The sequence below is a fragment of the Athalia rosae genome, chromosome 2 (assembly GCF_917208135.1).
Source record: "Athalia rosae chromosome 2, iyAthRosa1.1, whole genome shotgun sequence".
Lineage (NCBI taxonomy): Eukaryota > Metazoa > Arthropoda > Insecta > Hymenoptera > Athaliidae > Athalia > Athalia rosae.
In genome coordinates, this window is record NC_064027.1 from 25,566,823 (window position 1) to 25,579,577 (window position 12,755).

Consider the following 12,755-nt stretch of genomic DNA (forward strand, 5'->3'; position numbering starts at 1 on the left):
GCAATCGTAAGAGGATCCCAAATTGTTGTCCAGTGTTAGATAGGGGTGGCGAGGGGGTGTTAAAAATTATTAAAAAGAGCGTTACGTAAATAATGGATGACCCCAAACATTCTATTCAAATTAAATTAACATATAGGAGCGGGGAGGTATTCAAAATTCTAGGAAAAGTGTTACATAATTTATGGATGGCCCCAAATATTTAAAAAAAATTAAATTACCACAAAACATATTTGGGTCTTACAACTTTCCTATATTACGCCAACCGAGAGTTTCATCAATCACCGATAAGCCAGTGTTTGTTATTACTAAGAAAAAATTATTTATGTACTCGCTATTCATTACGTGCACTTTTAATTTGAGAGGTACTCCGAATTTCTCTAGGTTCTGTCAGTTGTCAGAATACATATTTAAAAGCCAAAATAGCGCGTTAGCGGACGATGGTGGCTGCCATTCTGGTCCCAAGAGTGGGGGTGAAACTCGGAAATGAAAAAATGGGAGAGAGCAAATGGCAAATTTTGTCGTGCCTGAAATCTGGCAATAGTTGCGATGAGCGTTTCCATAATAATCGGTTGTAATATAGTGTTGAAATGATTGAGTAGCGAACTAAAAGATTAGCTGAAATTCAAAAATGAGCTGACACCCAAAATGAAGAAATCATTCAACGCTGTTGTGGTGGATGCCAGAACCGACAGCCTCGATCAAACGAGGCGTCTATACAGGTATTGTAATAGATTCTACTGAAATTCTACTATCTGTATCAATTTCACAAAGTTGAAAATTTAAGTGATTGAAAGAAAACTAGGCTCATTCATTTCTGATGAAATGGCCTGCGTAAAAAGCATATCATAATTATGATTATGACCGTAACCTAACTTTGGTAGAATTCATTTCATTTTTCTCCAATATGTTCTAACTATAGACTATTTTAATGACAGGGCCATGACGGACATAGCCCAGAGGCTCGACGAGCAGAGGAGCCGATCTCTCTCAGTTGTGGACTTATTTTCACCATCCGGAGAACATCTAAGGGCTAAGTTAAGAGATTACTGCGAGAGATTGATATTCAAAGATCCTGTAGGACATGCTCGTAAAACAGAAGAGCTTCTGTGGAGAAGAGGCTTCTACGATGTTGTTGCTGCTGCTAAGAAGCTACGAAGGGGTAGTGGTTGGAATGAGACTGAGAGGGCATTTTTGTCCTCACACTTAGCTGTGGGTGTAGGATTTTACCATCACTTGATTCTACGGCTCCAGCTGGAATGCAGTTTGGAATTGATGGGTGTTATTGACTTTGCATACCCCCATAACAAAGAAGGATTGACAAGTCATAAACAAAGCTCATTACAAAATAAAATGCACTCTGAGGAAGTCAGGCAATGTGCCATAAGATTTATTCACCGAAGTTTAATCTGCCTTGGAGATGTAGCTAGGTACAGACTGGACTTGGATCCATACTGGGACCCAAAAATTGCCCATCGATACTACAAAATGGCAGTCTTGATCAATCCCTACATTGGAATGCCACATAATCAGCTGGGTACTATGTCTGGGAACAAGAACTATGGACTAGATGCAGTATACTATTATACCAGATGCATGTTGTGTCCAGAATCGTTTGAAGGTGCAGATGGAAATTTGAAAAGAATGATAACCACCCACTCGTTTACTGGAAAACAAGAAGAACCACTGCATCGTTGCATCTCTCGATTACTTTCTTTGCTGCAACTATGGAATTCCCCTACTCCGAATCCTGATCGCATAAATCAACTCAGTCAAGAACTGTTAATGGACATTGAAGGTTGTTTAGCTGTCGAAACGTCTACTTCTCATAATAAAAAAGAGCAAGAAAATGATGTAGATAGCATTGAATTATTTGTAAAAAACTTTGGCGAAAAGGAGCCTGACCGTTTGACACATGAGATGGTATTTGAAATAGTGGCAATTTGTTTCATGACCATACTGAAACTTCAGAGCAAAGATTCTTCTGACGCCCGAGGAGTTATTGCTTTTACTTTGGCGATCCTATCTCAGTTATTACAAGCAACTATCGAAAGGTTACAAGAGTCTGTGATTAACATTGCTATGCTTAATGGAGATACATACCTCGCTACTAATCCAGTCTTTATTGATGAGGCTGATGAGTTGAAGATTATAAGCAATGATAACATCGAGGACAAAAAAAAATTGTTCAATTCTGAAATTAGTTTTCTAGACTGTAACGATAACCAGAAACAGTTAGATAATACAACGGATCAATCCTGTGGCTTTGAAATTTCTTCGAACAGTTCTAAAAAATCGAAGGAAAAATCGAAAAGCTTATTATCTAAACTCAGACGTCCTCGTAGGCGCAAGAACAGCTCAGATTCTGATGCTAGTGATGTAGATGCTGGATTAAATGGGTCCTCAAGCGATGAACTAAACTCTGATATATCTGAAACTGAGGAAGACGCTTTGAGTGAGGAGATTGTTATGTCCGATGATGGATTATCGGAAGATCTCAGTGACAGTGAAACGACTACATTAGAAACTGAGAAGCAAGCACCCGATGCTGAGAAAGAGAACCATGAGAAAGAAGAAGGTAAATCCTCTCAAAATAAGACTGATGAAAATTGTGAAAGCGATCAAAATGCTAATTCATTTATGAATCTGGAAAACGAGGAGGTGGATTCTAAACAAAACGATAAAGAGTCGACCATAAATTCTGGCAGTGCAATCACCATAACAACAAACACTGATTCCAGTAGTGTTTACGATGGAAGTAACAGCTCCACAAATACCGTAGCTTATGTTGCACAGTTGAAAAAACAGAATCTGGACCCTGCTGGCCTTCTCGATGTTTTAGTTGATGAGGGAATGTTAGCTTCCATTAAAATCTGTTTCGATTGGCTAGCCAGTAATCCCGATGTTGTCCAGTCTTGTGCGAAGAGCTCAAAAACCCTATTGAAACGAGTGATAACCCTGCTAAATTTAATCAACATAGATACAGACAGCTTATATGCCAGCCCAAGGGGAGCAGAGTTCTACCAAAATCTGAGTAGACAAGACTTGACTAAAGTAGTTGAGGTCCTACCATTACAGGAAGACATCGAGCTGAAAGGGCTCAAAGTCTTTGAAGATTCACAGAAAAAACTAGATTGGGAGTTTTTGAGAAAATATAAAATTAACAGAAACGAAGAGACACTGGTGAGATCGTTAAAACTAATAAGATTTGGCCATTTCTTATGTGAGGTTAAAGACAGTGGTGTAACATATGATGAAACGAGGCGTTTATTCACCATTATGGATGCTGGTAACAGTGAATCAAACTTAGATTCTACGAGAAATGATAAAGAAACTGAAACAGATCATCCACAAGGAAAACTGATGAGGCACATGGGTCGGCTCTGGCTTAAGGCTGAAGTCAGAGCTCTGGAAAGCAGGTTGCGATCAAAATTGATGTCTCCTTATCTTGTTCCCGATCACGAGGCTCTCTCCAAACACACACCAGCGCTCAAGCGTCTTGTCTATGCCAAAAGATTTATTGTAGTCATTCCTTCCGTTGGTAAGCAAAGTTTCTAAATTTATAAAATTTGTTTATTCAACACCGATTCTCCAATATTATTTTGTTTTTTAGTTGTCTCTGCATTAGATGAAGTAAAACGTACGAGCGGCAAAGCAAGGGAAGCAACAAGATGGTTGGAAGCGCAGTTGAAACGAGGATCAAGATTCTTGCGAGCCCAAAGGCCCCATGAGCGACTTCCGATTCCGCTGGTGAAGGGACCACGGCCCAAAGATAAAGAGGCTTGGCTCTACTTCCAAATAATTGAATGCTGCCACTATCTTACAAACCAGACAAAGGTTAGTCTCACTAATGAAGCTGAGGCTCCTGTCGTGACGTTGCTAACTGGCTGCACAACAGAAGAACAAAAAACCGCTAACTTCAGTCCTGTTGGATTAGCAAAGAGTGCAGGTAAATCGGACTTTTCTATCTGATGAATGTAGTATATGAATGTATGTGTAGGTCAATCGTTGCAAACAATGGTTTATACAAATTTAATGGATTTGCTTTTCAGGGGTGAATCTGGAGCACATAGAGTCATTCCACACTAAATGGAAGGCATCTAGCAAAAGCCATGGTTGAAATTCCTGAAGAATGACGAGAGCACAGCGTCTGCAATTCTCGTGCGGGATAATGATACCATGAATTCGCCAGCCTAAAGAGTAAAAGGGAACGAGCGCATGAAGGGGTGAATATTGAGAGGAGTGCGAGGGGTTGAAAACCCGCAACCGAAAACCAACTGCTATCCCGAATTATCCATAAAATAATGCCGGTGCAAGCAGAATCATCGGCCGCTACGTCGAAAAAAAAGAACATCTAATTAATCCCGTTCTCTCTTCTATTTCTATTTCGTTCTGTTCTCTTTTCTTAGTTTTTCCAAGTTCAAATAAAAAATTGTACATCCAACGCGGATATTTCTTCATATCAATAAAAACCTATTACACCCATCGCATCAAATCAAAACAATCAAGGTATAATAGTTAGCATTGTAGTTGGCATGGATACGATTTCGTCGTTCAAAAATTCCCATGATTTGCTATTGAGCTAGCAAGGAGCTAGCCCACGTGATCTAGGGAATTTTATCAACATTGGACACGTGGATGCCCTTAGAGCATATATTACATGGAGGGAGCATGGCCTATCTCTACTGTGCCAAAATCTTGTAGCAAGCAAGTAAGACAGAGCGCGATAGATTTCGATCATCCCCATCTCTTTCTGGCATGCTCCGATTGGCTGAAGGCTCGTCCCCTCTCTTTTATGAGAGTATCGTATGATACTCAGGCAGACCCCAGAAATAAGGGGTGCCGATCGAGTTTGTTTACATATTATACGTGCGAACTGATGCGAACCAAAAATATTTGTGTAAAACGCAAATGTTTTTAATTAGTGTCACACAATGCCATATACGTGTCGCGTTCCGAACTGTAAGGCAACTTATGGGACCAGTGAAACATTAGACGTTAGTTTCCATCAGTAAGTACCGCATAGATATACGAAAGTTATTGCATTTTGAGGTTAGAATGATGTAGGAAAGTGTATTTAAACCTTCCTAACATTTTTCAGCTTGTCTGCTGATAATAAATTACTTTTACAGTACATCATTCTCTAGTCTTAATGCTAATAAAACTCTAAACATCTCTACATGCTATCATAGGTTACCAAAGAACAATGAGCGCGGTAAAGAATGGACAGAAACCCTGTGGAAGAAATGTAACGTGGAGCTACGCACATCAGATCGATTGTGCAGTAGACATTTTGATCGCGTTTGCTTCAGTGTGGGCCCGTTTGGAAAACGGAGACTAAAATCTGATGCTGTGCCGACTATATTCGACAATACTTTGTCTGGAGACAAAGTTTCTGAGTAATTATAAAATTGATATATAATCTATGGTAACTTTGTATTTGCACCATTTCATTTTCAGATCAATAGAAGAAGCCATAGAAGTTCCTAATTCGGATTCATCATCAGTTGAAAATCCCAATCAAAGCATTGAGTAAGATTCTTTATTTTCACGTATTATGTTCGAGAGTTGAGTTGAGTTGAGACTCACAACTACAATAGAATATGACTTTTTGTACATGACGAGCAAAGCCAAAAAATTAGCAATATGCTTCGTTATGTTTTCAGGATACCTCCAGAAATAGACTATGGACAATCAACTTCAAATTCTGAATTGAGTAAAGCTTCTGGAGTGACCATTAATGACATTGATGAGTAAGATTTGTTCGGATAACATCAGCACTAATAAGAACATGATTTAACAGTCATAGCTACATTTATACATCATACAAGATTTGTCCATGATGATTTCAGGAAAGCATCAGAGCCGGATGCACATCCTCAAAACAGGAAGAGGAAATATAACAAACGTTACTTCACTGACTGGAACCTGGATGAACTCGAATGTACACCAAAAGTACGCAAAGTACTCGAATTGGGTAGAGAAGAAATTTTATTACAGCGCCGTAAGATTCGTACTCTGCAAACGTACAAATGTAGGATGATGAAGAAAATTAAAACATTGCAAGGCCTTTTAGAACACTTAACTAAACGCAACTCCATATCTAAAGAAACATCGAACTTACTCGAGGTAAATGTTCAGGTCGAAAGTTGAAACGAAAATAATTGTGCTTGAAATTCACTGTACTATTATATCTCTCCAACTAATCTGATGAAAATCAGAGCTTAGAAGTATCAGTGAACGAAAGCTACTTGAAATCAAGAATAATAAATTTGAAAGTGAAACGGTGGAGAATATTATATTCCAATTGAAATTGCAAGTAATGCAAGTTTCTATAATTAGATACAATTTATTTAATTATTTATTCATATTTTTCTAAATTATATTTTACATAAAATGCACCTAGATATTATTTTCAATTTTTTGAACATAGAAGATTTTACACCTATAATTATTCACAATTATTATTTACTTAATATACATCCAAAAATACTAATGTTTCAATGTTACTATTAATCAATTTCGACATAATTATTATTTTTGGTCAAAATTGTATATTGCACTAAATTAATCAATAATTGTTCATACAAATTCTACATTATCGAATTTACTGATGAACATAAATGTACAAATTCAACATGACAGTCGACTATTTCATTTGTGTTAGGTATCTATGCCCCAGTTTGGAAAAGAGATGTTACAACGATTACTTCATCAATCCAAAAAGAAGTTTCCACCCGCATTACGTTGCTTTGCTACAACGCTACAGTTTTATTCCTCGAAGGCTTACAATTATGTCCGCACTGTGTTTTGCAAGAGCTTACCTCACCCTAACACAATACGCAAATGGTACCAAAAAGTCGATGCATCTCCTGGTATTTCCAAAGAAAGCGTCATAGCACTCAAGAACAAGGCTACCGCAGCACAAGAAAATAATCATGTGGTTTTATGTAACATGATAATGGATGAAATCATGATAAAAAAGAAGACTGAATGTGTTGCTGGTAAAATGTGGGGCTACATCGATCTTGGGACAGGATTGGATGATGATTCTTTAGACGAGGCAAACAACGCATTAGTGGTTATGCTAGTGTGCATAAACAGTCATTGGAAAATCCCTTTTGCCTACTTTTTAATATCTACGTTGAGAGGACATGAAAAAGCTAACTTGGTCAATGAGTGTTTGAGAGTTGTTCATGAGACTGGCGTTGTTGTTACCTCATTGACTTTCGATGGTGCTGGATCAAATATGGCTATGTGCAACATTCTGGGAGCACAAACATGGTTATCGGAACGTGATCGTTTTCATTTCCCTCATCCAGTGACTGGAGAACCTATATTTATTCTATTGGACCCATCTCATGCCGTGAAGCTTGTAAGGGGCACTGCTCATGATAGAGACTTGGTCGACGAAAACAATAAATGCATATCTTGGAGCTATATTGGACATTTAGTTGATCTGCAAGAAGAGGAAGGTCTACATGCAGCTACTCGCCTTAGAAGACGACACCTTAACTGGCAGCGCGAGAAAATGAATGTGAAACTGGCTGCGCAAACATTAAGTAGCAGTGTCGGGCATGCCCTGCTGTTTGCGGAAAAAGACTTGAAGTTGCCTAAATTTCAGGGAGCCGAAGCCACTGCAAGATTCTGTTTCATGATTGACAGTGCTTTCGATATTCTAAACTCACGCAATAGATATTGTAAGACACCGTCCAGAGCTGGCATAAGCCCAGACAACATTGTTAGTGTTAGACAGGAGGTACAGAAAATAACTCGGTACATCAAAACGCTAAGAGACTCGGAAGGACTAATAATAGAATCAAACCGGAAAACTGGCTTTATAGGCCTTATTACATCATTATCAAGCGTCATCAAATTATATGACAAGTACATCACATCTAACAATGCACCTATGAAATACTTGCTGACATATAAGCTGTCGCAGGACCATCTCGAGGTGTTTTTTAGTGCAATACGTAGTCGCGGTGGATTCAATAATAATCCTACCTGCTTTCAATTTGTAACAGCATACAAGCGATTGCTAGTTCATGCCGAAGTGAAAGGCTCAGAACGAGCCAACGCTACTGCACTCGACAGCACAACCATCCTGCAAGTCACTAGTACTGCATCAAAAATATCAATGGTTGATGAGCTTTGTTACCAGGAAGAAATTCTGGATACCATTGGAAATGACGACTACCTCGATCCTGCATGGACGAGAGCGAGCACGGAATACATGAACCATATCCTACAATATATTGCTGGATTTGTTGTTAGAACTGTTATCAAAAAATTAAAGTGCTTTATCTGCCCCTTTCTGCTGACATCGGATAATAGTAGTTCTAAGTTACTGAATAGAAAAACCCGGGGCGGTTTGATTACGGCTTCTCCTGATGTTGTGGCCATCTGCTGTTTATCAGAAAATCGATTCCGAGCTATGTATGCACCCCAGAAAAATATTTTCAACAAGCTCAGCACAGTCATTATACGGTCGGTACCGCATCATCTGCTTGAAACAAATCATATTTTCGACCAAAATCCGCTTAGCGATCATAGATTTCAACTCATAAAGCTCATTGTTCAAACGTATTTGCATATACGAATAAATCATGAAGAGAAAGGACGTCAAGAGTCGATAGATCGGATACGTAAAGTGTATTCTCGAATGATTGTACACAGGCATCAGTAAATACAAAATTGTTATTCAAGTATTTTCTGATTACCACTCCTGAATCACCTTCCTGCATATACTAAATGCTACAAAATACATTTATATAATTTTTAGAAAAATTTTCACCATGCTCAGGGCCCTCCACAGTTGCGTTACGCTACTATCGTGTTAGAAAGAGATGGGGATGATCGAAAGCTATCGCTCTCTGTCTTACTTGCTTGCTACACTTTTCTGCCACTATGCTCCCTCCATGTAATATATGCTCTAAGTGGATGCCCGGGCGAAGGCAGCGCTAATTTCCGTGACATTTAGGTTGCAGTCACTGAAGTTTTCCCCGTAATAAAAGTGGTAAAATCGAAAGCATCCAAAGTAACGAGTCATCTACCAATCCAAGATGGCAGAGAGCCAAGAGAACCAGAAGAAAATTACGATTAATATTAAAACGCCGAAGGAAAAACAAAGTGTCGAAATAGAGGAAAATGCATCGATCAAAGACGTAAGTTTTGATATCATAGAGCATAGTGGAACCCGCCTAGAACCCACCCCCGTATATCGCCGTATCTTCTCCCCCACGATTGGTTAGTCCCAAGCTTATTATAAATTACGATTTTATACGCAGTTCAAAGATGCTGTCTCGAAGAAATTCAATGCCCAATCTGATCAGATCTGCCTCATATTTGCTGGTAAAATTATGAAGGACCACGAGACACTTGCAACACACAACGTCAAGGATGGATTGACTGTTCACTTGGTTATCAAAGCTCCCAGGGCAGCCACCTCCCAGACCGAACCACCACCACCCCGGCCCACTGGTGAGCAAGCCGCCTACATGACTATCAATCATATATCACGATCAACTCAGGACACTTACTTTTTCAAAGAAATACATGCAAAATTTAGTCTCATGGCAACGAATTGATCGGTTACAGCTGACATCAACGCCAGCCCATTTGGCCTCGGAGGTTTGGGTGGTTTGGGTGGACTTGAGAGCCTTGGACTTGGCTCCGGAAATTTCATGGAACTTCAACAACGTATGCAGCGAGAGCTGCTCTCTAGTCCTGAGATGATGAGGCAAGTTCTTGACAACCCTTTGGTTCAAAGCCTAATGAACGACCCGGAGAACATGCGCAATCTGGTTACCTCAAATCCACAGATGCAAGAGCTCATGCAACGTAATCCAGAAATCAGTCACATGCTCAATAATCCAGAACTCCTTAGGTAAGTTAGGTTACTCACATAGGTGCCGTTCATTTGAACTTCGAGTTTCCACAAACTCCTCTGAACTGTGGAATTTGCTTTACACTGGTTATTTTATCAGACAAACTATGGAGCTTGCGCGGAATCCATCAATGCTGCAAGAACTGATGCGTTCGCATGATCGGGCATTATCTAACCTTGAAAGTATCCCCGGTGGATACAGTGCTCTGAGAAGAATGTATAGAGACATTCAGGAGCCCATGTTAGCTGCTGCGGCAAACGAGAGGAATCCATTTGCAGCACTAGTGGAATCCAGCCAACCATTAGATGCAGCGAACCCCCAGCAAGGGCAGGAGAATCGGGATCCACTTCCAAATCCCTGGGGTCAAGGTCAGACGCCTCCAACAACTCAGGGTCAAGCGCCTGCTCAGAGTCCGATCAGAGGGGGTGGTCTTCTTGATTCTCCGGGTATGCAGAGCCTGACCGCGCAGATGATGGAGAACCCACAGTTGATGCAGAATATGCTGAACGCTCCCTACACACGTGCTATGCTGGAAGCAATGGCTGCAGACCCAGCAATGGCATCTAGAGTGATATCGGCCAACCCTATGCTTCGAGGTAACCCTCAGATGCAGGAACAGATGCGGGCAATGATGCCAGCCTTTGTTCAGCAGATGCAAAACCCCCACATTCAGAACGTAGTTGCTAACCCTGATGCACTTGCTGCGATTCGACAAATACAACAAGGCATGGAACAGCTGCGAACCGTCGCACCAGAGCTGGTTGATAAGTGAGTTGTTCAGTCTACTCAATCTCGTGTTCCTTGCATTCTTTGAAATCTAATTTGATTATCTTTTGAACTGTAGCATGGGTCTCAGTATTCCACCAGTTCCACCTGTTCCATCATCTGGTAATACAGAACAGTCAGCAACAACCACACCCTCAACTGATGCCAATCAACAGGACGCATTTTCACAATTCATGGCTCGCATGGTACATAATACTAAATTATATACTCCCACTATAACGAAATGTCTACATCGTAATTATTTTCAGGTTTCGAGCATGGCTCTTAATCAAGGAGCAGATGGAGTTGGTGGTGGACAGCAGCTCGCACCACCTGAGGAACGGTATAGAACACAACTCGAACAGCTTACCGCAATGGGCTTCGTTAATAGAGACGCCAACCTTCAAGGTAACTAGTGTTTTAGTAATAATACATTCTTTCGCCAATATCATGAACCACTTTGTGAAATTTCACGATGTATTAATGTAATATTATTTCAGCGCTAATCGCAACATTTGGTGACATAAACGCCGCTGTTGAGAGACTATTGGCCAATGGACAACTATCCATGAGCTAACCACCAATCTGTAACCCCAACATTTCCATTACAATACCTAATTTACCCAATTTAGGTCTGACCTTTTCCGATCAGACGAGACGGCATATTTTCGGTAATCTACAAAAATTATAAACCCAAACCTATGATCCAGTTAATAAGCAGGATAATACACGATCTAATGACTCGTTCAATGTGCATTTTTATTATTTTCAATAATATTATCGGTGCCTGTTCAACGTATTGTAAACAAAAATATTCTTTTTATTTCCATCATTATTATTACTATTATAATGATTATTGTCCGTCGAACAAGCTACCTTATAAATCGATGATATTAGGTTTCAATCGAATAATACCTATCCACCCTTGCCGTTTTTATTTTCGCGTCTGTGTATTATTTGATGTGCTATAGATGAAAAAAAGGATTTAGAAAGAGAAAAAAAAAGAAGATGAAAACGCTAAATAATTGTAACGATATATATTTTTTCAGTGCAAAATTCTTTACGACACAATGAATTGATTTTAGTATATTAATATTATTATGTTAATTGTAATTATTATTAATGATATTCTCATTATTACCATTAATACTATAACACTATATGAGATGTTCGATTTGTCTAATTGTAGCATTCACCAGGCTAATGAGCAAGGCACTAGGCATTGTGTTTTGTGAAAAATAAAGGTTACAAATTGATAGATTTGTAGAAAAAGCAGAAAAGCAGGAAGAAAAAATGGAAAAAACATGCAATATAAGAACGTTGGATTACAAAACCTATAAAATAGATGAAAATAGGTGGCCGTAAAACTAGAGAGGAAGATAAGTTAGAAGTTGCAAAAAAGAGAGAGATAGAGAGACAGACAGACAGACAGATTTCTTTGAAAAAGGACATTTTCAAATCATCACTTATCATACAGAATATATCAGAAATGGATTGATTGAGACAGCAAGACCGAGGTATCAACTTGATATTAAGTTGACAGCAAAAAAGTAAAAATAAGATAAAACAATTACAAAAAATAATAATAATACTGTGAAACAAGAAAAAAAAAGGTGAAAGTTGTAAATTATCATTAAAAACGATATATTGTGGACATTTTACCCCTCCCCCCTCCCAGACGATTGACATAAACCTATTTGAATGAGTATGCGTACGTATTATCGTTTAGGTGTTTAGTATGTTTCGAATTTAAATGAGACATTCTGTAAAAGCTATTATATATACATGATATATATATAGTATAATATATATGTATATATAAAAATATATATACATATATATACATATATGACTTATGTATGCGATTAAAAATGAAAATGTGGTTGATTAATAATAATAATAATAATAATCTAAATTAACGTTGTAATTGGATCATTATATTTTTTTCCGTTGTCACAACAAGAAAAAATAATAACAATGATAGAAAAGCCATACTTTCGTCGTTTTTTGAATAACATTCAGTACAATATTGAAATATATATTGGATACGAGATGATTAGAATCTCTGATATTGTCGATCATCTGCTACTGTTCAAATAATTC

The 12,755-nt window shown here is 38.7% G+C and overlaps 2 protein-coding genes across 2 annotated transcripts; both read left to right on the forward strand.

Annotated features, from left to right (window-relative positions):
- Positions 1-441: 441 nt before the first annotated feature.
- Positions 442-4,482, forward strand: LOC105687798 (nonsense-mediated mRNA decay factor SMG5). The gene is made up of 4 exons (XM_012403687.3): positions 442-719; positions 936-3,538; positions 3,611-3,946; positions 4,050-4,482. Exons 1-4 carry the CDS (start codon positions 646-648, stop codon positions 4,115-4,117), a joined length of 3,081 nt encoding a protein of 1,026 aa, XP_012259110.2. The 5' UTR covers positions 442-645; the 3' UTR covers positions 4,118-4,482.
- A 4,520-nt stretch (positions 4,483-9,002) lies between these two features.
- Positions 9,003-12,345, forward strand: LOC105687800 (ubiquilin-1). Its single transcript, XM_012403689.3, has 7 exons — positions 9,003-9,164; positions 9,288-9,480; positions 9,598-9,886; positions 9,987-10,655; positions 10,732-10,858; positions 10,922-11,060; positions 11,153-12,345. The coding sequence occupies exons 1-7, from the start codon at positions 9,063-9,065 to the stop codon at positions 11,227-11,229; spliced, it is 1,596 nt and encodes a 531-aa protein (XP_012259112.1). The 5' UTR covers positions 9,003-9,062; the 3' UTR covers positions 11,230-12,345.
- Positions 12,346-12,755: the final 410 nt, after the last annotated feature.

Excerpts from the sequence above, each read along its gene's own strand:
- LOC105687798 (XM_012403687.3), top strand. The coding sequence starts at position 646 with ATGAAGAAATCATTCAACGCTGTTGTGGTGGATGCCAGAACCGACAGC. Across the intron at positions 720-935 it reads CAAACGAGGCGTCTATACAG|GGCCATGACGGACATAGCCC; the intron begins GTATTGTAATAG and ends TTTTAATGACAG. Across the intron at positions 3,947-4,049 it reads TGGATTAGCAAAGAGTGCAG|GGGTGAATCTGGAGCACATA; the intron begins GTAAATCGGACT and ends TTTGCTTTTCAG.
- LOC105687800 (XM_012403689.3), top strand. The coding sequence starts at position 9,063 with ATGGCAGAGAGCCAAGAGAACCAGAAGAAAATTACGATTAATATTAAA. Across the intron at positions 9,165-9,287 it reads AAAATGCATCGATCAAAGAC|TTCAAAGATGCTGTCTCGAA; the intron begins GTAAGTTTTGAT and ends TTTTATACGCAG. Across the intron at positions 11,061-11,152 it reads TAGAGACGCCAACCTTCAAG|CGCTAATCGCAACATTTGGT; the intron begins GTAACTAGTGTT and ends ATATTATTTCAG.